Below are 27,101 nucleotides of genomic sequence, written 5' to 3'. Positions count from 1 at the left end.
AGAAGAGAGGCTGAAATTGAGCCTGCAGGAAGGGACTGTAGGGGGCGGGGCTAAAGGAGAGGAATGGAGAACTCTTTAAATAAGAAGTGTGCTGGCTGCCAGGGAGTCCACAGCAGGGAAGAGTAGTGGATAAGAAGCCGGGCTGCTAGCTGCCTTCCACAGTCTTCTCGGTCCGTCTTCCAGGAGGAGCAAGCCAAGGGAGATGATGGAACCCCATGAATACCGAGCTAGAGGTGAGTGATGGGGACCCTGTGGATCTTCCCTAAGGCAAGGCTGTGGAAACTGCTGCTGGGAGCAGGTGACTGTTAGAATTGCCCTGGGAGAGCTGTCTTCAGCACTCCTTCAGTTTCTCCTGAACAGGATGTGGATTAGAGGTCTAAGCGGTTCCCTCATTCTCTGTCCCACATGTACGCTGCCTGTGTCTTGCATTTTGTCCCCTCTCTACCTGCCCACAAAATAGACTATTTGCATTTGTGATCCATTCAATAAAATAGAAACAACAATGTCCCAAATATTTATTAGCACAATTAATATTCATTTCTCTATGTGAAGTAGTTAGTTCTCTTAGTGTTCACTCCCTAAGTATTCTCCAAGTGCCCACCTGTATATGGGCTTCCGTGAAAAAGCAAAACCAAATGGTTACCCTGTTTTGCAGAGGGGAAACGGGTAGTTACTTAAAGAGAATTTTTAGGAGGACACGTCTCTCAAAGCCACTTGTGACTATGATGACTTTGGTCCTGCTTCTTCCATTTAGTACACATTAGCGTAAAGGTTCTTTTAAATGCCTATGTGACAAAAGAGAATTTTGAGTGTCTTTATAATTTTCTAACAGTCTCATCTCCACTACCGGGGCAGATTGCCTAAAATTTCCTGGCTGTAAGGTAATCTCCTGTTTTGAATCTACCCTTTCCTCTCTTCTCCCCTAGCGATAAGTGGCTATCAGCCTTGGCAGGCATTGTGTGTTAAAGTGTCTCAATGCCTTTCAACGGTGCCCTTAGCTGAGAGCGAGGGTCCTTATCCTGCCCTGAGTAGTGGCAGCTCCCTTTCGTCTGCTGGGCACCACTGCTGGGTGCCCAAGGCTGCGGAGGGCTGAGGGAGTCAAGTGCCCTGAACCCTCCGTTTTGTGTAGGCCTGGTTCTGTGTGCGGGAACTTCGCATAAGCTGATGTAGAGAGGAAGCCAGGCTCCTTGTCTTCTCTGCTCCTTCTCTCCTTTGCAGGAAGGAGAGGAGGGTGCTTAGGGAGGGTTTCCGGTTGTTGCCAGGAGATGCACAACACAAGGGTGGCGGGATGGGAGTGATTGTGAGAGAGTGCCTCTGAAGAGTGAGACCCCTGAAGAAATGAAAGGGAAGGAAGAATAACTTCCCGTAAGAAATTCTTCTTATCTAGTCTTCAATCATTCGGTATGTTTATTTGAACATGAAAGGTGTGTTACAAGTCCCGAGGAACAGCATCAGGGTGTTGGGAGCCACACATCTTTGGGCTCCAGGTTAGTTCACAAGCTTTTCTGGGCTCCTGCTTGTGCTTTAGACATATTCCATGCACCTCAGAAAGTGTATGTGACATTAGTGTGTGTGTGTGTAAACTTACAGCTTCATTCACACTCAAAAGATGTTGCCAAGTTAAAAAAGATGGGAGTGTTGATTTAATGAATCTAGCAAGATGTTTTCTCCTTTTATTAGAGTTGAGCCTTGAAGCTTCCATCCGTGCTGACAGAGAGCACAGTACAGGTGTGTGTGTGTGTGTGTGTGAGAGAGAGAGAGAGAGAGAGAGAGAGAGAGAGAGAGAGAGAGAGAGAGAATGTGTAATCAGTTTGTGGTTCAAAGAGCTACTGAGTCTCTGTGTGAGCCTTTAAGGTAACGAATTAATAGCTATTCTGTTTCTGGGAAGAAAACAAGGGGAGAGTAGTCCATAAGAGCAAGGAAGGGGAAAGAGAAGAACTGTTTCACTCTGCTGCTGAAGTTCTGTGTTTTGCAGACTTTCCCCATTTGCTCATCTGTTTTCTCACAGGATCTCTGCATCAGCCATTCATACCACCCCCCTCCTTGTCCTGTTGGGGAATCATATCTACCCGGCCCGAGAATCCATCTAATTTAACCAAGTCTTTTGATTGGGGTCCAAGAGGGACAGGTATGCATAGCCCAAGGAAAAGTGACTTGGTTCCTCTGCTCCTGTCCAGGGAAAGAGATGGTGGATTATATCTGCCAGTACCTGAGCACCGTGCGGGAGAGGCAGGTGGCTCCAAACGTGCAGCCTGGGTACCTGCGAGCCCAGCTACCTGGGAGTGCTCCCGAGGAACCCGACAGCTGGGACAGCATCTTTGGGGACATTGAACGAATCATCATGCCTGGGGTGAGATACAGCAACTACTGCAGATTCTAAATCTCAGGGTATGGCAGGGATGGGCGGTATCCTAGGAAACTTCCACTTGAGTCAGTGTGGCAGGACAACACAGGCATCATTTTCTTGTCACCCGATGTCACGGCCCATCTTCTGAGAATGGGAGGCCATGGCTTTGCCTGGAGGTGAGGTTCTCATGCCAGTGCTGACCTACAGTGCTGACTGAGGAGCCACACAGCTCATGAGGTGGATGGGGACAAAAAGACTGGTGTGAAGAAAAGGGACAACCGTGGAGCAAGGAAGGAGAGCAGAGGCCAGGGACAGTGCCTACATCCTAATAGACAGGGCCAGGAACCGCCTATCCAACCTCTGAAATCCTACCAAATGGATGGAGCCAAACAGAGAATGCCAGTCCCCAGGAGCACCCTAGCTGCTGGCTTGGAAGGCAAGCTGCGAGCCCCATCAGCGCCTCCTTCCTCTATGGTTCCCAGCAGGGAGGTCTGGTGATTGAGCTGCTTCTTAGGGACAGCAAAGAGCTGTTCTGGAATTACTAATATGCCCCATGATAACGGAGGGAGCAGCCTTTGGTGATGGTGGCTTGGGTAGGGACCAAATAGAGGGAAGCTGACTGATGCATGAGGCTTGAGTTGGAACTCACTGCCCTGGGCTATGAGGGCATCCCTAGTCACCAGAAATGCCCCTACTAATATCACCCCAGTTCCTTCCCCTGCCCTACACTAGCCCGTGATGAGCTGTTTCATTTAGTCCTCCTAGTCACCCATTTGACAAATAAGGAAAATGAGGCTCTGAGTTTATTTTGCCTAAGATCCTGTGAGGCAGATCCAGGATTTCAGCATTAGTCAACTAACCCTTTGCTTTCTCCCCATACTCCGACACCTCCATGCCATGTGACTAGACCCCTAAAATGGACCCGACCCGACAACACTCATTCCATAAACCCAGTGCCCCCTGAGTCTCTCTGCTTAGAACATTCCGGTGCTGACCTGTGTGTGTCTAAAAACTCCTCCCAGTGTCGACTTGAGGTTTGCGCCCATGAGTTTCCCAAGTCTTAGATGTGACAGATGCATCTAGAAGTCGGGATGAGAAAACTCTCAAACTCCACAAAGGGCAAGTTTTTCCCTAAAGGCCTAGTTCCTCGATAAGATTATCTCACCCATTTCATTCTGGGCTGCTGTCACCCAGGGACTAACTGTCATTAGGACTGATTCTCAGAGCGACTGTTAGCGCTGCTGAGGAGGCGAGGAGGCGCAACAGTTTCCGGGGGCGTGGCCAAGGAGGCTTATTTCTGGAGGTCTGTCCGCTTTGATAAGGTCACTTCGGGCTTATCTCATCTGATAATTTTACAAGAACTGATAACTGCATCTTGATAGTACCGGGGGATGGAACCCTTCTCTCTGTTCCAAGTGAGGTCTCTAAGCACAGTGAGAACGAGGGCGCAATCTTCCATTTCATCTTCCAGGCGGTGCTAGCCCCCTAAGAGTCAGCCCGGAAGTAGCTGGCCCTTTGCGCTTCATTGAAAACTGCATGGTTCTTCCTTCCTGCCATTTCTTAGACACTGAGAAGAAAAAGTTTCATTTTGTTTTAATTCCAATCTTGGCAAGAAGGTGAGAGCAGAAGAGCAAGCAGGCAAACTTCGTGGGGAAAGGATCTTGCTAGCAAGCCTGAGGCCATTCAAACCCTGGGACCCACATGGTGGAAGGAAAGACGTGCCTCCCTCAGACCTGCACGGGCACACAGGCACACACACACACACACACACACACACACACACACACACACACACACACACGGGGGGGGGGGAGGGGGGGAGAGAGAGAGAGAGAGAGAAACATAATATAAAAATTAAAAAGAAAGAATATTAGAGACTGACAGAAACCCATTGAGGGAAGGCCGGGTACCGTTCTGTTTGGGTGTCTGGGTAGATTCTGCAACCTTGGGGCCTGGATGATGTTTGGGTCTGAGGGATGCTTCCTCTCTCTGCCAGTTCCATTTCACATCAATAGCACAGGAATGAGGCGGGACCTCATGGGGATGCGGTGAGAATTGACAAATACGATAGAGCCCGGGGAAGCAGAGGCTATCGGAACCACCTGCTAGTCTCCCGCTTGTTGAGGATTGAAGAGAGAGTAGCGGTCAGGCTGTGTGGTGTCTCTGTTACCTGCAGTAGTTAGTTCCCCGTTTATATTACCACCTTACAATTGGCTGGTTTCTTGTTCACGTGCCTCTGCCCAACTGTCCTAGGAATCATTTCATGATGGGGAGGTACAGGATAGGTTCCTGGCTTTATAAAGATGAGAGATATACACATATTTTGAGATGACCTTTAAGAAAAACTAAAAATGGATCTCAAAGTTAACTGAGGAAAACACGGGGATTTGGAGCTTAAGTTCCTAGACTTCACAGGGCATTAGCAAGGAGCTAAGTGAGGGAAAGAGTAGCCAAGGAGCAGGAGTGCGGTGGGGGTGGGGGTGGCGCACGCCTTTAATCCCAGCACTTGGGAGGCAGAGGCAGGCGGATCTCTGTGAGTTCAAGGCCAGCCTGGTCTACAAGAGCTAGTTCCAAGACAGGCTCCAAAGCTACAGAGAAACCCTGTCTCGAAAAACAAAAACAAACAAATAAAACAAAACAAAAGAGTAGCCATGGATCCCGCACCCTTGGACTACAGTGTGCACTAGAAAGGTTGCAAGGATTTGTTCACCAAAACAGAACGGTGCACCAAGGTGCTCTCCTGTGAGTTGTTAGTAGTAGCACATTCATGCTGAGTGTTCCGGCTCAGGGATCAAAGTGGGCCCTAGGAGCTGAGGAAGGACTCATGAAGAAATACATGGTGGTTTTCTAAAGATCAGCAGGTTTTGGAGGGCCATGTCTTTATGAGAAGCCAGGCGACACAGCCTCACTCAGAGACAAACGCAGGAGGAAGCAGGACAGCCAGGTGAATGTTGCTGAGTGTGAGCCACCGAGTGTGTGTCCACTATAGGAGGGGCTCTCCGCAGTTGTTCAGCCCCTTCTTATATCTCTCACTGTGGGCTCAGTGTTAGCCTAGCGTTACCTCCCATACTCCCTGGCTAGTCTCTCTTTCCCGTCCTTACCTCTCCACACAGGGAAGCCCAGGACAGTTTAGAACAAATCTGACTGACTCCCAGCAGGAGCTCCCTTCCCAGAGACCTTACTGGTCCACACACAATAGAAGATCTGCGAGGAGACTGCTGTTTGCTCTTCCGACCTTCCGGTTTCTGCTTCCTTTTATTTTCTGGCAGGGAATCAGTGTGGGGCTAATGTGAGAGTCCCACATCCCCAGTTACTGCAGCAACCTTCATTTCTTAGAGTTTCTTTCCCGTGTGTACAAAGGCCCTCTTCTGATGAGCTAGCTCAGTCCGGGATACTTGGAGAGAAAGAACGATGATGAGCACTCCTTTTTATGGACTGTGTTTCTCATCTCTCTGAAAAGCATCTTCCCATTTTAAGAGTTGCTTTTCCTTTCCAGAGAGGTTGTCTAGAGGAGAGAGCTTTCCGGGAGTGCCATCTGGTGCCAGCTGTGACTGTGGTGTGTGTGTGCTCTGTCTCTAGGTGGTACACTGGCAGAGCCCCCATATGCACGCCTACTATCCCGCCCTTACCTCTTGGCCGTCCCTGCTAGGAGATATGCTGGCCGATGCCATTAACTGCTTAGGATTCACGTGGGTGAGTAAAAATGGCTGTGACTACTGATACCTGGGGACATAGTAGGGGTGGCATCCCAGGACAGATGTATTCTGTTCTTTATCTCTGAAAGGGTGGGCACGTCTAAACAAACATTAGTAATGGGTTATTAATTGAAAATAAAAACATTAACTATTACAATGACTGTATTTTCTTAAACTTAAGCTTTATATAAATCATCTCATCTAATCCTATAGAATCAGGAGTACCGGCCCTATTTTATAGATGAGGAAATTGAGGTTTAAGCCATTTATCTTGCTAAATTCACAGAGTTTATTCAGACTCTGATGAGATTTGAATTGATATTTGGTCACTTCTACAGTTTGTGACCTTAGCAGGGCACTTTGACGCCTCTTGAGTCACAACTTCCCCTGCACTCTGGTCTCTGAAGAGTCAGAGATTATGCTGCAGGACTTCCTTAAGCTTTGTGCAGCCCTGCGTGCTGCCAGAAGCCGCTTGGAACATTCTTATCTCTTAGGCTTGAACTTTCGTAGTGCCCCGGAGGTTGGGGAGAGCCCAACTAGGGCTGTTATCTTGGGAAAGAACACAGTAATTTCTTAGTAAAAATATTCCCTTGGGTTTTAAAATATCAGCTGGGTGTCTTAGAGGCTTGGAGAGATGGATTCAAACCAGTCAGTCATTCCCGGATTGTTTCTTCGTAGAGCCCTGATCTCATTGAGGGCAGCGTGGATCCAAAGCCCTTTTTTGACGAGGAAGGATAGGATGGGTGGGGCCGATGTGTGCACACCGGGCCTCTACATAAGTTCCCTTGGGTATTGAGGCCGAGAGGCTGGCATTTCAAATGGGGCTGGTGGGGGCATCTCGGTACCCTGGGTCATTTCCGTTTTTCAGGCTTCCAGTCCAGCCTGCACAGAGCTGGAGATGGGCGTCATGGACTGGCTGGCGAAGATGCTGGGGCTCCCTGAGCACTTCCTTCACCACCATCCCAGCAGCCGGGGAGGAGGTGTCTTGCAGGTGCCTGTGATGACAGCTTTCTTTCTCACACTGGGGCCGGGCACGGGAAGTAAAGACGAATCCTTCCCCACAATTCCCCGTTCCTTAAAGTCACCCCATCGCCACTACCGGCGGCGTCATATCCCGCACCACCGTGTAGCTTGCACCTCTGCCACAGTCGCTGAGCACCACTGTCTCCAGCACATCGCCTCATAGATTAATTCAGTGTCTGATTATCACAGGGCCCCCACAAATCATGTCTGGAGAAAAATTTCAGCCAACCTTGTCTATCTTAAGGGGCAATCCCTTTAATGTGGCTGCTCTTCATTTGGTAGACAGAAATGAGCTTCCAGAGGGCCACGTTGCCAAGAACCACTGAAAACAAAACCCGACCCAAATCACCAGCCCTGGCACCAGCCAGGGCTCTCTCTGTCCTTTTGGAATCAAACTCCATTTTCATTCTGGAAAAAGCAGAGATCTCCTCTCCTCTCTTATTCCGTCTTCTCTCTCTCTCTCTCTCTCTCTCTCTCTCTCTCTGTCTTTCCCTCTTCCTCTCCTCTTTGTGCTGGGGATCAAATACAGGGCCGAGTGTAGGCTATATATGGCCTCTACTACTGAGATGTACTCCTGGTCCCAAGTGTGTTTTTTCTTTTCTGTGATTTTTACATGGTGAGAAAACCTATCCACAAGAAATGGGACATTCTCTTGCTTGTTTCCGGAACAGTATTTTTCTTGTTTCTGTAGCTACTCTGAAAGGTGTTGGTATTAGGGTGTGGACTTACTTTCAGAATGCAGACCAGGTATGGGAGTTGGGGAGGACAGAGACCCTTTGGGGAGGAGCACTCCACTTCCTTACTAATAGTGATCGCGCGCACACACACACACACACACACACACACACACACACACACACACCCTACAAGAGACCAGACTTGGGGAACAGGACACAGAGAAGCTGATGGGATTGGTAACCCTCTCCACTGCAGAGCACTGTCAGCGAGTCCACTTTGATTGCCCTGCTGGCAGCAAGGAAGAACAAAATCCTAGAAATGCAAAACTCTGAGCCCGATGCTGATGAATCCACTCTGAACGCTCGACTGGTTGCCTACGCCTCTGACCAGGTAAGTTGCCTGGTACCTGTGCGATTGTTATCTATGCCTGTGAATTCTGGGTTTCGGTGAGGGTTGACCTGGGGATTGACTCCAAAAACCATAAGGAATGCCAATTTTAAATGTGGACATTCAATTCCTTCAGTCTTGGTCTTCCGCTAGTCATGCTGATCTAGTCATGCTGATTCTAGTCATGCTGATCTCACGGCAGCCCTTTTGTGGACTGTTTTCTGTGACCCACGCAGGCTCACTCCTCAGTGGAGAAGGCTGGCTTGATTTCCCTTGTGAAGATGAGATTTCTGCCTGTGGATGACAACTTTTCACTCCGAGGAGAAGCTCTTCAGAGAGCCATTGAGGAAGACAAGCAGCAGGGCTTGGTGCCCGTCTTTGTAAGTCAGGATGTATCTTTAAGAACAGTGTGCTAGAATGTAGATGCCAGTAAGCCAGAGATTTTGACCGAATCCTGGTAAGTAATCTGCTGCCAACAGAAGCAGAAAAACCCTTACGTTTAGTGTTTTATAAATTATGAGGTGTCCTTCCTTTTTTTTTTTTTTGATAGGGTTTCTCTGTGCAGCCCTGGCTATCCCAGAACCTTTGTAGACAAGGCTGGTGTAAATGGAAATTTCTGTCCCGCAGTCATTCTGTCCCAAATAAGCACGCAGAGGCTTATATTAATTATAAACTGGCCAATTGCTCAGACCTATTACTAACTAGCTCTTAGGACTTAAATTCACCCAAAATTCTTGTCTATGTTTAGCCATTTGGCTTGGTACCTTTTATCAGTAAGGCATTCTTATCTTACTTCCTCTGCATCTGGCTGGTGACTGACTCTGCTTCTCCTCTCTCCAGAATTCTCCTAGTCTGGCTGCCCCACCTATACTTCCTGCCTGGCTACTGGCCAATCTCAGCGTCTTATTAAAACAATATGAATGACAAATCTTTACAGTGAACAAGAGCATTATCCACAGCAGGCTAGCCTCTGTCTCCCAAGTGCTGGGACTAAAGGCATGCACCACAACACCTAGCTTGAGGAGTTATTTCATGATGTGTTATAAAATACAGTTTATGGGTTGTAGCCAGTGCTAAAAAGAAATGGAAAATATCCAGTTGCATTTGTGCACCTAGAGCATATATTGTTTTGTGAAACTTTCATCTTTGTTTTTTTGAGACAGGGTCTCACTATCTTGACCAGGCTAGCCTTGAACTCATAGAGACCTCTCTGACTCTGCCTCTCATGAGGGCTGGGATTAAAGGTGTGCACCACCACACCTGATGAAACTTTCATTTTAGATGTGCATGCTTGTGGAATAGGTTACTGGGTAAAGTAGATGTCTTCCTGCAAACTATGATAAAATAGAGCATGAAATATGCCCGTGCTGGGTGTGGGTGTGCTGCAGATGGCCGATGATGTCAGGAAGGAAATCTTGGATCAGGCTCGATGTGTCATGTGCCCCTTTATCTCTCTCTAGGTCTGTGCAACATTAGGGACCACTGGGGTCTGTGCGTTTGACAGGCTGTCAGAACTGGGCCCCATCTGTAAGTATCTGTCCTCACTGGCTAAGAAGATAAGGGATAACGGTTGAAATATTTGCTAGAACGAGCTTCACGGAAACCAGGCCCACTGAATTATTCTTATTGGTTGATTTGGTGATGAAGGAAATCACCAAAGGTCATGAGAGTCACTCCCTGGCAGGTCAAGGTCACTGGGCTTTTTCTTAGTGGTGAGAGAAAGCTAGAAATGCTGTATTTGCCTCATGTCCGAGGAAGCATTTGTCAACTCTCCATTGCTGTGACAAATAAGAAAATTACATGAAATAATATTTAAATGTTATATTATATAAAACTGTAATTTTATATAAAATAAATTAACAAAATAAAAATGATAAAATTAAAAAACAATAATAAATATAATAAAATTTCAAATAATGAAATTATGAGGAGAAAGGGTTTATTTTGGCTCAAAGTTTTGGAGACTTTCAGTACTCAATCAGTTGGCCCTGTCACCATTGGGCTCAGAGTGACTCACCAAATGTCAGTGTATGTTGAAGCAAAACCAATCAGCACACATCAGAGAAGCAGAGGGGAGAGGCGAGCATCTCACCACCTCCCCAAACTACACCCAGTGACCTCCCGATAGGCTCCACCTCTTAAAGCCCCCCCCCCCCCCATATAGCCACCTGGGGAACAAGCTTTTAGCACATGAGTCTTAAGGGGACACGGAGCATCCAAACTGTGGAAAAGTCTCAAGTGTTCTCCTTCTCTCACTTGTAACGCTGAAATCTATTCAAAGCAGGCTCTATTTAAAACATAAAATCTATATAGAAATAAGGAGGCAGCAATGCCTGCTTCAACTCTACCCCCTTGTACCAATGCGGGGTCATCTCATCTCCATGACCCTTGCTGACTCCTTTAGCAGGGTACATCATCCTTTTCCGGGTCTTCTCTTTTGCAGTCTGCCATGGTGTTGGCTAGGTGAACAATGCCTTTGGTTGGCTGGTAGTAACTCTTTTACCGCACCACCCACCCCACCACCTAGCAGATGGCATTTGCTTTCTCAGGTGCCAGTGAGGGGCTGTGGCTCCATGTCGATGCTGCTTATGCTGGGACAGCCTTTCTGTGCCCTGAGCTCCGGGGATTCCTGACGGGCATCGAGTACGCCGACTCGTTCACCTTTAATCCTTCTAAGTGGATGATGGTACACTTTGACTGCACTGGGTTCTGGTGAGTCGCCCTCTGAGCACGTGGAAATGCCTTGCTTCCTTAAAAAGACCTCAGCCACCTCTAATATCAGCTTGGAAACCCACAGGGTGAAGGACAAGTACAAGCTGCAGCAGACCTTCAGTGTGAACCCCGTCTACCTCAGACATGCCAACTCTGGGGCAACCACAGACTTCATGGTGAGTTTCCAGGAACCGGCAGCCTGTGGCTTCTCTGATGGGAGTTATTAACTGACTCTTGGGGGTTTGCATGGCTGCTCCCTTCAGAGGCAGCAAACTATGAGTTCATCACATAGTTTCCAAGTTGTGCACGTGAACACAGAAAACAAAGCAAAAACAAAGTCCCCAAACCAAACTTCTAGAAAAATGACAATTCCTTAATCTTTTTGACTTGTTTTCCTCCCAGAGGTTTTCTCTCTACCACAGGTAGATCAGCCTCTGTTGGTGGAAGTTTCTGTCCCACCAGCTAGCTCCCAAATAACCACACAGAGACTTATTATTAATTATAAATGCTCAGCTAGTACAATAGCTTAGGGTTGTTACTAACTAGCTCTTACAGCTTAAATCAACCCACAGTTATTTAATTTACAATCTGCCACATGGCGTATGGCTTATTACCTCAACTTCTGCACATCTTCTTTCCTCTGCATCTGGCTGGTGACCCCACCCTTCTGTCCAGTGTTCTCTCAGTCTGACTCTCCCGCCTAACTTCTTTCCGCCTAGCTATTGGCCAGTTAGCTCATTATTAAACCAACGAGAGCAACATATCTTCACAGTGTACGAAAGGATTGTTCCGCAGCAAGCTCCTCTTACCATCTTTGGCTGTTTTTTGTTTGTTTGTATTTGCTTATTATATAGGAGAGTGTGGAGCATTTCCTGGGGTGGGAAAGAGTCTTCTTGCTAAATCAAACACGCTGGAGCGATGCGTGTCACCATCCTCGACACAGGCCATGCAGGAGCCCTGTAGGGAGAAGGCCTTCTCCGGCCTCCAGGCTGACAGCATCTTGACTCTTTCAGACTTGGGCTTTCAGCACATACCACGTCTTAGGATTTACTCTTCAGTTTGAAAATGAGCCCCTCATTTTAGGCAGGACTGGGATGTAAATAAACATTCTGTGTATCACACGGCTAGTGAAAGGTTTGAAAGAACACATGTGCTTGGCATGGAATTCTGTGCATTAGTAATCATTTGGGAAACCATCGAAAGTCCTTGAGCCTCGAGAACATGGCACCGACTTCACAGGGGTTTGTGGAGGCTTTCATGGGAACATACACATCAGTCACTTAGCACAGCGTCTGAGTGGCAGATGCTCAATCATTAGCATGCATACAACTCCAGAAAGGTCTTCTTCTTCTTCTTCTTCTTCTTCTTCTTCTTCTTCTTCTTCTTCTTCTTCTTTTTTTTAATTGAGAAGAGGAAAAAAAACAAGTTTCCACCTCCTCTCAGCCTCCCATTTCCCTCCCCCTCCTCCCACCATTCTCCCCGTCCTCCCACCCTTCTCCCCCTCCCCCCACTCCTCTCCTCCTCCCTCTCCAGTCCAAAGAGCAGTCAGGGTTCCCTGCCCTGTGGTAAGTCCTAGGTCCTCCCCCCTCCGTCCACATCTAGGAAGGTGAACATCCAAACTGGCTAGGCTCCCACAAAGCCAGCACATTAAGTAGGATCAAAACCTCGTGCCATTGTCCTTGGCTTCTCATCAGCCCTCATTGTTCGCCATGTTCAGAGAGTCCGGTTTTATCCCATGCTTTTTCAGCCACAGTCCAGCTCCCAATAGATCAGCTCCACTGTCTCAGTGGGTGGGTGCACCCCTCGTGGTCCCGACTTCTTTGCTCATGTTCTCCCTCCTGCTCCTCATTGGGACCTTGGGAGCTTAGTTCAGTGCTCCAGTGTGGGTCTCTGTCTCTATCTCCATCCATCACCAGATGAAGGTTCTATGGTGATATGCAAGATATTCGTCAATATTGCTATAGGATAGGGTCATTTCAGGTTCCCTATCCTCAGCTGCCCAAGGAACTAACTGGGGACATTGCCTTGGGCTCCTGGGAGCCACTCTAGGTTCAAGTCTCTTGCCAACCCTAAGGTGGCTCCCTTAACTAAGAATTGTGCTTCGGTGCTCCCCTATCCAACCTTCCTTTATCCCAATCATCCTTTTTCCCCAAGTTCCCCCCATCCTCCCCTTCTCCCTTTTCTCTCACCATCTCCCCTTGCCCCATCCCACCCCACCCCCAAGATCCCAATTTCCTCCCCGGCAATTTTGTCTACTTCCCATAGCCAAGAGGATAACTATATGTTTTTCCTTGGGTTCACCTTCTTACTTAGCTTCTTTAGGTTCACCAATTGTAGACTCTGTGACCCTTATTTATGGCTAGAAATCAATTGTGAGTGAGTACATCCCATGTTCATCTTTTTGGGTCTAGGTTACCTCACTCAGGATAGTGTTTTCTATTTCCATCCATTTGCATGCAAAATTCGAGAAGTCATTGTTTTTTACTGCAGCGTAGTACTCTAATGTGTATATATTCCACACTTTCTTCATCCATTCTTCCATTGAAGGGTATCTAGGTTGTTTCCAGGTTCTGGCTATTACAAATAATACTGCTATGAACATAGTTGAACAAATGCTCTTGTCATATGATAGGGCATCTCTTGGGTATATTCCCAGGAGTGGTATTGCTGGGTCCACGGGTAGGTTGATCCCTACTAAAACTGAGAAGCTTCTGTAAAGCAAAGGACACTGTCACTAAGACAAAAAGGCAACCTACTGACTGGGAGAAGATCTTCACCAACTCCGCAACAGACAAAGGTCTGATCTCCAAAATATATAGAGATCTCAGGAAACTAGACTTTAAAATGCTAATTAACCCAATTAAAAAATGGGGCACTGAACTGAACAGAGAATTCTCAACAGAAGAAGTTCAAATGGCCAAAAGACACTTAAGGTCATGCTCAACCTCCTTAGCGATCAGGGAAATGCAAATCAAAACAACTTTGAGATATCATCTTACACCTGTTAGAATGGCTAAAATAAAAAACTCCAATGATAGCCTTTGCTGGAGAGGCTGTGGAGGAAGGGGTACCCTCATCCATTGCTGGTGGGAATGCAATCTTGTGCAACCACTGTGGAAATCAGAAATAAGCTGCAGGGTTTGCTATTGCAACTTGGCCAAACACACAAGCGCTATGGCTACACTGCCTGTGCTTGAAGCATGCTTCTCCTCTGGCTGGCCTGCGTGACCCTGGACAAATGGCTTACATTCTGTCTAGGTTTCTCTCTGTGTGAATGTGGACAGGAGCAGTTCTGCCTTCTGAGCTTGCTGTGAGAACGGAATGAATTAATACAGTGGTACACTGTGAGCAAAGCCTGGCCACCCTGGTGAAGAGCTGGTTGGTTTTTCTCCTTAGACAGCCCAGGTGCCCTTTCCTTTTATTTAGCTCTGTAGTAGAGGCGCCATCATCACTTATGCTGATGATTCTTTGGTGAAGACATTTATTTCCCTGAAGTTTAGGAAAGCTTTGGGGTTGCAGACAGTGAGCTTACAGTGTGGGAGGGAGACCTTCTACAGGAGAATAAAGATAGGTGGCCTCTTTTACCCTTTCTGGTGAGTATTCAAAAAATAAAAATTAAAAAAAGCAATTAAATGCTACAACGGCCAGTCAGTCCTGCCTGTGAGATGGTGCCTACGATTCTAGGAGTTTAGTTGAACTGGAAACTTTTCGTCTTGACTCCACCTCCCAAATGCTGGGATCCCAGGGCTACGCCATCATGCCCAGTCTTTGCAGTGCTGGGACCAAACCAGGACCTCACATACATTACACAGGCACTCTACCCACAGGGTCCCTGGCGAGTTCTTGAAGGTCTGCTGTTATTTTTGTGAGTCTAGCAGCCCGAGTGTATCTTAAAGTACATGGGAAGGTGCTCATGACTTTGTTAAGTCCCAGTGTGGTCTGAAGGCCACTAATAATACTTTCTTAGAAATAGCTGAATCTCTGGGATGCCTTCCTCTTGGCTGCTGCAGGAAACTTCCATCATGGCATCACTGCGGAATCAAACGGATTCATTTTTCAAGCATATGAGGAAACTTCTCTAGAGCCACGAGATTGCTCTCTCTGCCATAGTTCTCAGACTCTTAGAGCTGCGCCAAGCTTCTTCGCATCCAAGGGGCTACAGTCTTGAGTAGAAGCCAAGTCCAGTTCTGAGAGGACCTAGATGCATTACAGTGCTTCAGGTGTTTAATTTGGGGTAGGGAGCCTCTGGAACCATCTGGAATCAGGGCTGCTGTCTCTGCCGTCAGTGAAGCTTCCCCGAACTTCTGACCTTTCCAATGGCAGAGAGCACCAGCAGCAGCAGGAAGACCCATAATGCCTTGAGGAAACACAGAGGATGTTAGGAGACATCTCCAGTTAAGGAAGATCCAAGCCAGTCTCTATGAGTATAAACTTCCCCAACCTGGCTGAAATTGGCTAAGACAGTCCATATAGTTTGGTTTTGGCAGAGTATTAAGAACAGGAACGAACATCATGAGGAGACCTCAGCTGAAATGCTCCCTGTCTCTCCCTAGTAATTTTCTGGTCAAACAAGGTGGTTAGTTCAGAATAATCTAGAAACCGGCACTTTAAGCACCCACTCGCTATTCTACTGAATGTCCTTAGGACGAAGATAGGGCAGATTGTACGTGGCAAGAATTTTGTCCTTTCCTAAGGCTTTGGTGCCCTCTGCTGGCTGACAGAAGTCCTTGAGCTGGCCTTCCACCAGACAAGTCAAAGGTTTCTCTTTCTCCCAGTCCTCCTCCTCCTCCTCCTCCTCCTCCTCCTCCTCCTCCTCCTCTCTCTCTCTCTCCCTCCCTCCCTCCCTCCCTCTTTCTCTGTCTCTCTCTTTCTCCCTCCCTACCTTCCCTTCCTTCCTCTCTTTCTCTGTTTTTTCCCTTTCTCTCTTTATCTCTCTCTCTCTTTCTGTCTCTCTTTCTTTTGAAATGTTCTCTCTGTATAGCCCTGGCTGTCTGGAACTTGATATGTAGATTAGGCTGGTCTCAGATTCACAATGATCTGCCTGCCTCTGCCTCTCCAGTGCTGGGATTAAAGGTGTGAGTCACCACGCCTGGGCATCTAGTGCTTTCTGGAAGGACATAGTGTCTTTGATATGGGGGTAATATCCCCGCTGGTTCCGACCTGGGAAACCAGTGTGGACCAGGAAGATGAGTATCAGTGAAGCCCTGGAGAGAGGCAGGCGAATGTTCAACAGGATGAATATGTTTTAGGGAGCAGAAATCGTAGTGGAGGCTCTCTGACATTTGCAGTAGAGCCTGGGAGAAGCCATCTTGCTCATGAGAATGCCAACGCCATTTCAGATCTGAGACATTAGATCAGGAATTTTCAGCTGTTTGGTAACTGCAACTCTGAACTTTAAGCTCTGTTTAATTTGGTATCAGAGAAAAACTGATTTCAGCCCAAGGCAAGAGGTCCACACACGTTTGCAGTCTGAATGCTTGGGTTGTGTGTCTGGAGCTACCAGAAGCTCACTGCAAATGCCAGGAGGTGGCAGTGAGGTTAAGTGAGGACCATCTCGGTGCCGGACAGACACAGATGTAATATGTTCATCATCTCAACAGCCCACACTAACTGGACAGTTTCCTCTGAGTTTTTTTTTTTTTTTTTGTTTTTTCGAGACAGGGTTTCTCTGTATGGTACCTGTCCCAGAACTAGCTCTTGTAACCCAGGCTGGCCTCGAACTCCCAGAGATCCACCTGCCTCTGCCTCCCCAGCGCTGGGATTAAAGGCGTGTGACACCACCGCCTGGCTTCCTCTGAGTTTTTGCACCCATTATTCCTGTGCCATTTCCTGGGAAGTGCCTTTTGTTCTACACACCGCGAGGCAGCCCCGCCAAAGTCACACAGTATAAGGGGCAGGCAGGAGGGAAGCCCAGGCCTCTCAGGCCCTAGCATCTGAGCTCTTACTGACTGTTCTTTACCGCACTGTTCATGTTCAGACACAGACCTTTCATTTCTGCTTGCCTCGAGTTTCTTCTAGGCTGGAATGAAATACTTAAAGCTGCAGTCGAAATGAGGCGTCACCTTCGGTTCCAGGTCACAGACTTTGTTCCCGTTTTCCCACTCCGTGGAGTACCACCGGGATAACTTGTCTTGGTCTGCTCCTTAGCGACAGCTTTGGGAGTCATGGCGACACCACTGGTCCCAGGAGGGCTGGGCAGGCAACACATAATGCTAAGGGCACCCAAGGGACTGGACACCTTGCTGCTAACCATGAGCTCTGTGTTTCTTGTTTCTAGCACTGGCAGATTCCCCTGAGTCGGCGCTTTCGCTCCATTAAGCTCTGGTTCGTGATTCGGTCCTTCGGGGTGAAGAATCTTCAAGCGCATGTCAGACACGTATGTTGTGTGAGGGCTGTGGGACCGAACCCATGCTGCTTTGCGAGTTCATGGGAAGGAAGACTTGTCCCGGTTTTACAAATCTGCCCAGGGGATCCTTGGTGTCTGGCTCAGGTGGTAGGTAGGGCCTGTAGAGGGGCTTCTGGGATTTGATGATTGGTTATTTAGAGGAGCGCCGAGCCTGTGTAATCCCAGTGGATTGTTGTACTTTGTAGCTCGCGTTTCTTATTTTCGAAGCCGTCAACACGAGCACAGCTTCCTTTAGAGGTGTCCCCCCCCCCCCCCAGTATCTCACCTTTCCTGTTGCTGTCTTTGGGAACCGAGGAGTGCAGGCTCAAAAGCCTAGTTTGCACAAAGAGAAGGGGAAAGTTGGTCAAACGGAGTGTGTAGGTCAAAGTAGGGTCATAACTTTTTTTTTCTAGTTAAGGCGTTGGGGCAGATACTCTGATTGTCACAGCCGGTTGAAAATTATGGTCACGATTACAGGGACGTCTGAAAGCCAGCTTTCCCCACCTGCAGAGTCCCTACCAAGTCCCTACGGCCCCTCTCCTGCCTGGTGCTAGCAGATTTCACTGAAGGCCTGCTGGTACATTTTTTCCCAGTTCTTTTTACTAACTACACAATTATTGTGTAGCCAAGAGACTCAGTTAAGTGACTTGGGCACTGGTGTTCTTCATGGCAAAGACACTCGGCTGAGACCTCAGGCCAGAAGTGTTTCTCAACCCCCCGGGTTAACTCAAAGACACGATCTTTTTCTTCAGTCACTCGATGTATCTTTGCCTTTTCACCTTTTTCCTCGGGAAATTCCTTATTTCCCCAATGAACAAGAAAGTGTAATGGAGAAAAGTGTAATGGTGACGGTGGTACCTGGACTGCCAATGAGCAGTTACCACCTCCTCCTGATGATGGTCGTGGGTGGGGATGGAGATGGGAGGGTGGTGGGTAGGAGGGGAGATGATGGAGGCCATGGGAATTTCTTTCTTTTTTTTTAATATTTGTTTATTTATTATGTATACAATATTCTATCTGGTATGTATGCCTGCAGGTCAGAAGAGGGCACCAGACCTCATTACAGATGGTTCTGAGCCACCATGTGGTTGCTGGGAATTGAACTCAGGACCTTTGGAAGAGCAGGCAATGCTCTTAACCACTGAGCCATCTCTCCAGCCCCAGTGATGGGAATTTCTTTTGTCTGCAGCTTGGGCTTGGATATTCTACTGGTCAACCTTCTCTAGCTTCTCTAGCCTTTGGCTCGCCCTTGGATTCCCATCACCTCCCTACTGTTTGACCACATCAGACCACGCCCTGGGTCTGCTTTATTCCTATCAGTAGCCTGCACCTTAGCTCGGGCATTTCATAGACAAATCCAAACTCCCAACCCAGCCTACAGCTGCGCCCCACCCTGCCCTTCTGCTTTCCAAATGGTGTCAAGTTCTACTTCCCCAGAAGTGTCCCTGAGCACTCCCCATCTTCTGCCTCTGTGGCATCCCCAGGGACACCTGGTCAAGCACATTTGAAGGACCTGGAGCGAAGCCCTGGGATGGTGAGGACCGAGCTAAAATGCAGCTGTTCGGCATAAGCTAACTCATCTCTTGGAGTTGCTTGTGATTAAATTATCGCTTACATAGCACTAGAGAGCCTGTACCACCCACTCTTCTGGAGTCTTGAGATGGTGATCAGGGGAGACTCAGAGACGGCAAGGAATTACCTTGCTCAAGAGCAAAAGTCCTGGGACTTTATTGCAACCTTCCCAGTTACAAAAGCCCTGTTTTCTTTATAGTTCTGTCTTCCCTTAACTGTGCTGAGCTCTTGAAGCTTTTAGAAGCCGGCTTCTATAAAGCCATCTCTGGGCTATAGAGTGGGGCTTTAGAGATTTGCATTTTGGCTTTACCCTTTGTTGACCCTGGGCAGAGTAATCTTTCTGCATTTGCTTTCTTGGACCTACAAAATGATGTGGTAATACCATTCTCAAAGGTTAAACGAGACAACATGCACAGCACACAGGTTTTAGCATAGGGCCTGACAAGTATTCCTCTACTTCTAGCTTTTCATTTTCTTTTTAAGGGTGTAGCCCAGACTTGCAGTCCTCTTCAGCACTTACCCACTGGGTCTCACCACGACTGGGTATGGTATATATTTTTTTAATGACCATGAGTTATCATTATCCATTTCCTGTCACCTGTAGGTGACTGGAAAACCTTTGGAAACAGCCATGTGGTCTTTCCTGTCACTGTAACACAATGACAATATGTGAACTCATGGGGGCAGCTGGATGTTTTCCCGAAAATCTCATTTCAAAAAGGAGTGGTTCCACGTCGGCCTATGGCGGTCGTGGCTCCCTGGTGAGTGGTGTGCCCACGCAGGTTGGCAGTGCTGCTGTCCTCGCATGAGCACATAGACGAGTCAGGGAGCAGTCAGTGTGCTTTCCTGGGCCAGGACCTGTGACTTCAGGTCAGTTGTTCTTAGCGAGCAAGTGGGAATGCAGCTTCATTGGTGTGCTGTTTGCTCCCCGTGCTCAAAGCCCATTGTCTGACCCCCAGGACTGCCTACGTCTCTCCCGGTGGTGTACACCTGGGAGGTGGAGGTAGAAGGGTCACCTGGTGGTTCAAGGTCATCCTCAGCTACACAATGAGTTTGAGCCAGTCTGGGATACGTGAGAGACTTTCTCACGAGAAAGAAAAGAAAAAAAGTTCATAGGACAGTGGTGAGGGCTTGGACACACACACACACACACACACACACACACACACAGAGACAGAGAGAGAGAGAGGTTGGTTCAAATAGCACTGTCTCCTTACGGTCAAGGACAACTAAAGCTCTTGTCGTCTGAAACACAACATCAGGTGGGAGGTCCAGCCTAAAAATCACTTAGTAGAGACCACGTGAAAGAGAAGTAACCCAGGTGGTCTTAGACTGGGATCTCTAGGCTCGCCTCTACCCCATAAGACAGGTCTCACAATGTAGACCGGAGTGGCTTTGGGCACACACAGATCTGCCCACCTTAGCCTTCTGAGTGTTGGGATTAAAGACCTGTAACACCGTTTCTGGAAACCTTGACCTTCAGATCCTCCTGCCACAACCTCCATAAGTCTTTATTTAATGGTCGATTGAACACAGGATTTTGTATTTGGGCTAGCAGATTGCCAGTTGAGCCATAGCCCAGTTCTTCTCAATTCAAAAGTTCTATGTAAAAGTAAAACTCAAGAAAAAAACACAGGAAAAATTTAAAAAATCATATAAACTTTGTAAAAAAATCAACATGATTTAATTTTTGGTGATAAATATGCACAACATATAAAACAATGGTATGATATTACCTATACTCGATATCAAATGAGTACTGCTATTGGCAGAACATTTCACCATCTCAAGAAGAACCTCTGTACCTGCTAACTAGATACAAGCTTTCTCCCATGGTGTGGGTGGTGATGGTATATAAACTATAAACTCCCCGCGAAGTGCCAGTAAAAAGGGATGGGAGGGCGTTAAGCTCTGGAGTGTGAGAGCATGGTGAGCAACGGGAAGTCAGTTGATAACCCTGTGTGTGTGGGAGGGGTCTTCAGACAGGGTTTCTCTGTGTAGCCCTGGCTGTTCTGGAACTTGCTCTGTAGACCAGGCTGGCCTCGAACTCACAGAGATCTGCCTGCCTCTGCCTGCCGCATGCTGGGATTAAAGGCGTGTGCCACCATGCCTGGTCCAGTTGAGCCTTTTGAGGCAGGGCTATGACTGAGCCTACACAGCCTGCTGTGCCTTCCTTTGGGCACTGAGTTGGGCCCTTGCTGGCTCCTGTGGCCAGCGGAGAAGCTGAGAAACTGGAATAGGAGGCTGACTTTCGAGTTCTGGGACTGAGCTGAAAGAGGACTTGGAGACCCAAGGTGTCTGAGTGGCTGTGATGGGGCAGGAAGCGAAACATAGAGACTTCTTCCCAGCTTGAACAGGCGCGAGGCCACATGGGGAAGACAGGCAGGCAGAGGCCACACAGGCTTCAGGATTCATCTGGGCCACCGGTCTAAACTGTTGAACAGGATCAAAGGAGATGCAGTTTGGTTTTTGCCCATTAACCATTTTTTTTTTAATGTTTACAATTCCAGGGTACAGAAATGGCTAAATACTTTGAATCTCTGGTCAGAAACGACCCTTTCTTTGAAATCCCTGCTAAGAGGCACCTTGGTTTGGTGGTTTTCCGTCTGAAGGTAATATGCTCGTCCATGGCTCCCTGAGAAGGGATCTTCCGTTTCAGAGTTGAGTGGGAATTGAGTCTCTTTAGACCAATAAATGGTGGGCTTTTACAAGTGGCATGATGTACACTCCTTTCTTCTTGGTCTTCACATAGGGTCCCAATTGTCTCACAGAAAGCGTGTTAAAGGAAATAGTCAAAGGTGGCCAGCTCTTCCTTATCCCAGCCACTGTCCAGGACAAACTGATCATCCGCTTCACCGTGACATCGCAGTTTACCACCAAGGAGGACATTCTGAGAGATTGGAACCTCATCCGAGAGGCTGCTACCCTTGTCCTGAGCCAGCACTGCACTTCCCAGCCGAGCCCTCGGGCCAAGAACCTCATCCCACCGCTGCCGACCAGAGGCTCCTGGGACCTGACCAGTGGGCTGTCCCTGGATTCTGTCAACGAGGGAGGAGATGACCCAGCTCAGGCCCGGAAGATCATCAAGCAGCCCCAGCAGCTGGGGGCCAGTCCGAGGAGAAGGGAAGGTGCCTGCGATCTCGAAACCCTGCTGGATCCACCAGATGACTGCTTCTCGGAAGAGGCCCCAGATGCCACCAAGCACAAGCTGTCGTCCTTTCTGTTCAGTTACTTGTCGGTACAGAACAGGAAGAAGACAGTGCGATCCCTCAGCTGCAACAGCGTGCCAGCAAGTGCCCAGAAGTCACTACCCACGGATGGTCCAGTGAAGAATGGGGGCTCCTTCCGGGCCAGAATCTTCTCGAGATTTCCAGAAGAGATGATGGTGATGAAGAAAAGCGCCTTCAAAAAGCTGATCAAGTTCTACAGTGTCCCCAGCTTCCCGGAATGCAGTTCTCAGTGTGCCCTCCAACTGCCCTGCTGCCCTCTGCAGGCCCTGGTGTAGAGGTTTCCATCAGAATGCAAGGATGTGCTTCAGGGAGCTCGCGAACCCCTCAAAATCATGTGCAACTTGTGTGCTTATGTGTGTGTGCGTCTTGCGGGGAGCAAATCTGCAATTTTGATCATAGCCTCATGGGGGGTTCGTGACTCACAATGGACGGTAACTGGGGGGGGGGGGTTGAGCTCAAATGCGTCAGAGCCTTGCAGCAGCCTGCCAGACAGAAGGGGTGAAGAGGGTGGTGTCCCAACTGTTAAGCTTGTAATGTGAAATGCAACCTAGAAATAAATTGTGCTTATATCTGAAATAAAGCAAGTCTGACTTAATTGACATCCAAAACACCAACAGCTAAGCAAGCAGTGTTCTAGAAGTGTAATGCCTGTACCCGGACCCTGCTTTTCAGAAGGTTGGAGATTTTATTCTAATTATGAGAAAGTAGAATTGGATTCCTTGGTATCAAGCAAGAAAGGCAGCTTGTTATTTGAGACCAGGGCTTATTATATAGCCCTGGCTGGCCTGGAACTCATTATGTAGACCAGGCTGGCCTCGAACTCATAGAGATCCACCTGCCTCTGCCTCCCAAGTGCTGGGATTAAAGGTGTACGCCTCCCTCCATGCCAGCACCAGCAGTTTGTATTTTTAAAGCCTCAATTCTCATCTAGGACTGTGACTTCCACGTAAAACTGTGTCCTCATTTATAAACTGCCTTGCTATTACCTACAGAGGAGTCTTAAAAACAAAGCAACAACAAAACCCACTGATTCCTCGGGCTTGGATACACATTTCTGTGGCTAACAGCATGCCCTGCTCTTGTAGAAGACCCAAGTTCAGGTTCTAGTAACCGTGTCAGAAGGTTTACAGTTGCCTGTAACTCCAGCTCCAGGGGGACGAACACCTCTGGCTGGCTTCCTCAGGCACAAGTACTCACATACACAGACAGACAGACAGAGACCTTTAAAAGTGAAATAAATCTTCATAGAAGATTGATGCCTAGAAATATTGAGTTGCTATGGGGTGACCCCGGACTTCGGCGTGATTTGAATACCCCAGGTGATGCTAATGTACAGCATTTTAGGGGACCACCATTAAGCTCACTAGTTTCTGAAAGGGTCAATGTGTCCCCAGATGATTTCAAAGAATAGTCAAGTCTGGGAACATGGTACTGAGCCAAAGCTTCTCAGATTTGAGCCTGTGTATGAATAAGCGAGGGGGCTTGTTCAAACAGCTGTTGCTGAGCCCACTCCCTGGGCTTTTGACTCTGGCTCTAGGGTGGGGCCTAAGGTTTTGTGTTAAGAAGATCCCAAGTGACATTGGTCGGCAGTGTTTTCTCCAGGGCTCCAGGGCTCTCTGTGGCAGCTGAGCAATGTCGATGAGCTGTGTGACTCGCTGCCACCCTTGCAGCCTCCCCTCCCTTTCGTCCTCCAAACCCTCCTCCCACTTTCCCTCTCTCCTGGACCCACTGTTTCTCAAGTTTGCTTCAGAAAAGATCAGGCTTCCCAGTGATATCAACTGATATAGTTTAATAAAATGCATAAGACTAGGTAGGCATAAACCCTCATATCAAGGCTGGAAGAGACAACTCAGTAGGAGGAAAAGGGTCCCAAGAACAGGCAAAAGGGCCCAAGATACTCCCACCCCCATTTGGAAGTTCCAGAAGAACACCAAACTACATGACTATAACATACATGCAGAGACCTTAGTGCAGACCCGTGCAGGCTCCATGATTGTTGCTTCAGTCTCTGGAGCCCCTATAAACCCTGTTTAGTTGATTCTGTGGGCTGTGTTCTTGTGGTGTTCTTGGCCCCTTCTGGCTCCTACAATCCTTCCTCCCTCTCTTCCTCAGGGTTCTCTGAGCTCCCAGCTCTGCCTAGTGTTTGGGTGTGGGTCTCTGCATCTGCTTCCCTCAGCTGCTGGGAAGAAGCCTCTCCCATGACAACTGGGCTAGGCGAGCTGGGTGACTTTTAACAAAGAGGTTTGATAAGATGCTTTACAGAGTTGCATTTAGTTATATATAACTATATATATAACTATATATATATAACTATATATATATTTTATAGCAAACCACACATACATGTATCTTAGAGATAAGCCTAATTAAGATCAAGGTACATAGGGTTGGAGAAATAGCTCAGAGGCTAAAAACACTGACTGTTCTTCCAGAGGTCTCGAGTTCAATTCTCAGCAACCACATGATGGCTCACAACCATCTAGAGTGAGATCTGGGACCCTCTTCTGGTATGCAGGCAGGACACTTTATTTATTTATCTAGCTATTTTTGTATAATAAATAAACAAATCTTAAAAAAAGAACAAGGTACATCCTGACACTGACCTTCCTTGGGTCTCCTCTTTGAGCCCTTATTTATGAGTTGAGCTTCAGAAGGAGAGAATTCAGCTCCTCAGATCTGAGTTACACCAAGTGAGCACAAACGATGCATCATTCAGGGGCCTCTTTCTCTGTCTGAATTGTTCCCTATATGCGACTCCTGACTCACATTGGAATTTGTTAGAAATTGAGATTCTGATTCCAACTCCGGTGTGTGCGTCCTAGAACTCAGGTGATTCTGTGTTCAGGTGAGATGTGGCTCATCTAAGGAGTCCTTTTTCTTCAATAGAGCAGGCAACACACCATTACTGCCCTACTGTGATCCAGGCACTGATGAGTGACATATGCAGTCTTCTGTGTTCATGGGACATAGCTTCATGGGTGCATGAAATCTGAGCCAAAGGAAGCTAACCATGTGAGTGGAACATAGCACCAACCACCCATGCACTGCCATCTGATGTCTTGTGTGTCCCGAGAGCCTGCAGCCAAGCCTGCTACACTAGAACCCTGTTGGCTATCAGCCTACCTCCATTAGAACAGTAGCCTGCTATGCTAGAACCCTGTTGGCTATCAGTTTATCTCCATCAGAACAGTGCAGGATGCTGTGAGTGGCTCGCTTTTCCCCCTCCTTTATCTCTCTCTCTCTCCTTCCTTCCTTCTTTCCTTTTTTTTTTTTTGAGACAGGGTTTTCCTGGCAGTACTGGAACTCACTCTGTAGGCCAGGCTGGACTTGAACTAACTGAGATCTGCTTGCCTCTGCCTCCCAAGTGCTGGGATTAAAGGTGTGACCCACCACTGCCCAGCTGATACTGCCTTTCTTGTTTGCTGTCTCATGATAGAGTCTATGCAGTCATCATGATAATTATTGATAGAGTTGTAACATGATGAAGACTGACCCTTGTTTGAGGGTCTTTCCAACCGTCTGTCCTTCAGGATCTGACCTACTTTCCCAGTCTCTTAGGTGACACTGGTGTTAAGAGCACCTCTTAGGTCATAGCGGTCCCCAGTAAGTGCTTTAGTGTAGACATCGGGTAAGAAGCATGTTTATTAAATCATCTTATTAAGTTTTATTAGATCATCTCCATTTCTATACCAACGTTCATTAGCTTCCATTTTAGAGCTGACACTTCCTGGTTGCATCCCCACATCATCTGAGTCCATGTCACAGTCCACCTATATGTCAGTTACAAGCAGCTACCTGCTGAACGATGTGAATAAATATTAGCTCAAGTTAAAACACCCTCTGTGCTTTCAAACCAAGGTAGTGCTGCTATTATCGGCAAATTTAAAAAAATCCTTGTTAGTGTATAAAATTACATATAACAATGGTTTCCATTAAGTTCATCTCATTATTCCTCAGTTTCCCTCTCATTCTGGCGGATACCTTTCTTTTTCCAAACTAGTGCCTTCTACCCCTCCCCCCCCACAGTGTGTGTGTGTGTGTGTGTGTCTGTGTGTGTGTGTGTGTGTGTGTGTGTGTGTGTGTGTACATGTGGTAGAGTGGAGTGGGGGAGTTTAACTAGGCTTTCTTACAGGAACCTTACAGGTAAGGTATCAGTTTACAGAAGTAAGAACATCTGACTAGTAGCTACACCAATGAAGAAAATGACTCTTTTTCCCAAGCAATCACCAACTGCCTATAAGTCTTCAGAGAGGGACAGGGTTTTGTGAGCCCTCCCCAACAGAACCGTGACAGGTTCCATCTTGTGAGGTCTTCACAGATAACAATTATCATGAGTTCATTTCATGGATGCAGTGAGCTTGTCATGTCTGGAAGACAGCTGTTCCACCATGTTTCATCCTTTCCTGTGACTCTTAAACTCTTTCTTCCACCATGTTCCCTGAGCCCTGAAAAGGGTGAATTAGATGTTATTTGTGTAGGAGGCACGGAAGTCCTTGGTCTCACAGATAAGCACTAGGGAAACCAGGAATGTTAGCCATGCAGGGCTGTATTTTCAAAGCGAGGGATGTATAATCTGTTTTCCACCCAGAAGGCTGGGAGCAGAGATGCTTAATAGCCTGGTGACTTTTGTCTTATTTATATGACTGAAACCACACCAGATTCTTAAGATGTCACTTGTAATCAATCTATAGAACCCATCTTTTTGGAAGATGTCTCATGTACTTTTACAAAGAATTTTGATGTAGTTATGCCTTAAGCTTTCTTGTGCACACGGGATTGTATTATATCAAGAAACCTTTTCTCAAATTATACTGTATTTAAATATGCCTGAAACAAATTGCTAGGTGTCATACTCTCAAAGTTTGAACTAACACTGACTACTGAGTCATGTTGAACTGGACTTTCTTCTTGCTTCTCACAGATTGAAACTCTGGGGCCATGGTGGTTACAGAGACATTGGAGGCTGTGGGAGTTGCAGCAGGTGACAACTAGTGTTCAGACATCAACCCACCAGAGGAGTGATTCTCTGAGGGAGGAGAACCCATCCAGGCAAGGTCTATGGGACCAGTGAC

At 47.5% G+C, this 27,101-nt stretch overlaps 1 protein-coding gene across 2 annotated transcripts; it reads left to right on the top strand.

Moving 5' to 3' along the window:
* Nucleotides 1-115: 115 nt before the first annotated feature.
* On the top strand, nt 116-22,304 carry Hdc (histidine decarboxylase). 2 transcript variants are annotated; one of them, XM_041679180.1, is made up of 12 exons: nt 116-233; nt 2,178-2,350; nt 5,927-6,040; nt 6,911-7,033; nt 7,999-8,133; nt 8,367-8,510; nt 9,591-9,657; nt 10,680-10,842; nt 10,928-11,018; nt 17,120-17,218; nt 21,310-21,411; nt 21,552-22,304. In XM_041679180.1, exons 1-12 carry the CDS (start codon nt 203-205, stop codon nt 22,302-22,304), a joined length of 1,995 nt encoding a protein of 664 aa, XP_041535114.1. In that variant the 5' UTR covers nt 116-202. The 2 variants fall into 2 exon arrangements, with proteins under 2 accessions (XP_041535114.1, XP_041535115.1); XM_041679181.1 differs by lacking the exon at nt 17,120-17,218.
* Nucleotides 22,305-27,101: the final 4,797 nt, after the last annotated feature.

The sequence above is a fragment of the Microtus oregoni genome, unplaced genomic scaffold (genome assembly GCF_018167655.1).
Source record: "Microtus oregoni isolate MIOR12 unplaced genomic scaffold, Mior012 000031F_ref0000149, whole genome shotgun sequence".
Lineage (NCBI taxonomy): Eukaryota > Metazoa > Chordata > Mammalia > Rodentia > Cricetidae > Microtus > Microtus oregoni.
Note: the sequence above shows the minus strand (reverse complement) of the source record. Positions and strands in the feature narration are given on the sequence as shown.

Excerpts from the sequence above, each read along its gene's own strand:
- Hdc (XM_041679180.1), top strand. The coding sequence starts at position 203 with ATGATGGAACCCCATGAATACCGAGCTAGAG. Across the intron at positions 8,511-9,590 it reads AGGGCTTGGTGCCCGTCTTT|GTCTGTGCAACATTAGGGAC; the intron begins GTAAGTCAGGAT and ends ATCTCTCTCTAG. Across the intron at positions 11,019-17,119 it reads GGGCAACCACAGACTTCATG|CACTGGCAGATTCCCCTGAG; the intron begins GTGAGTTTCCAG and ends TCTTGTTTCTAG.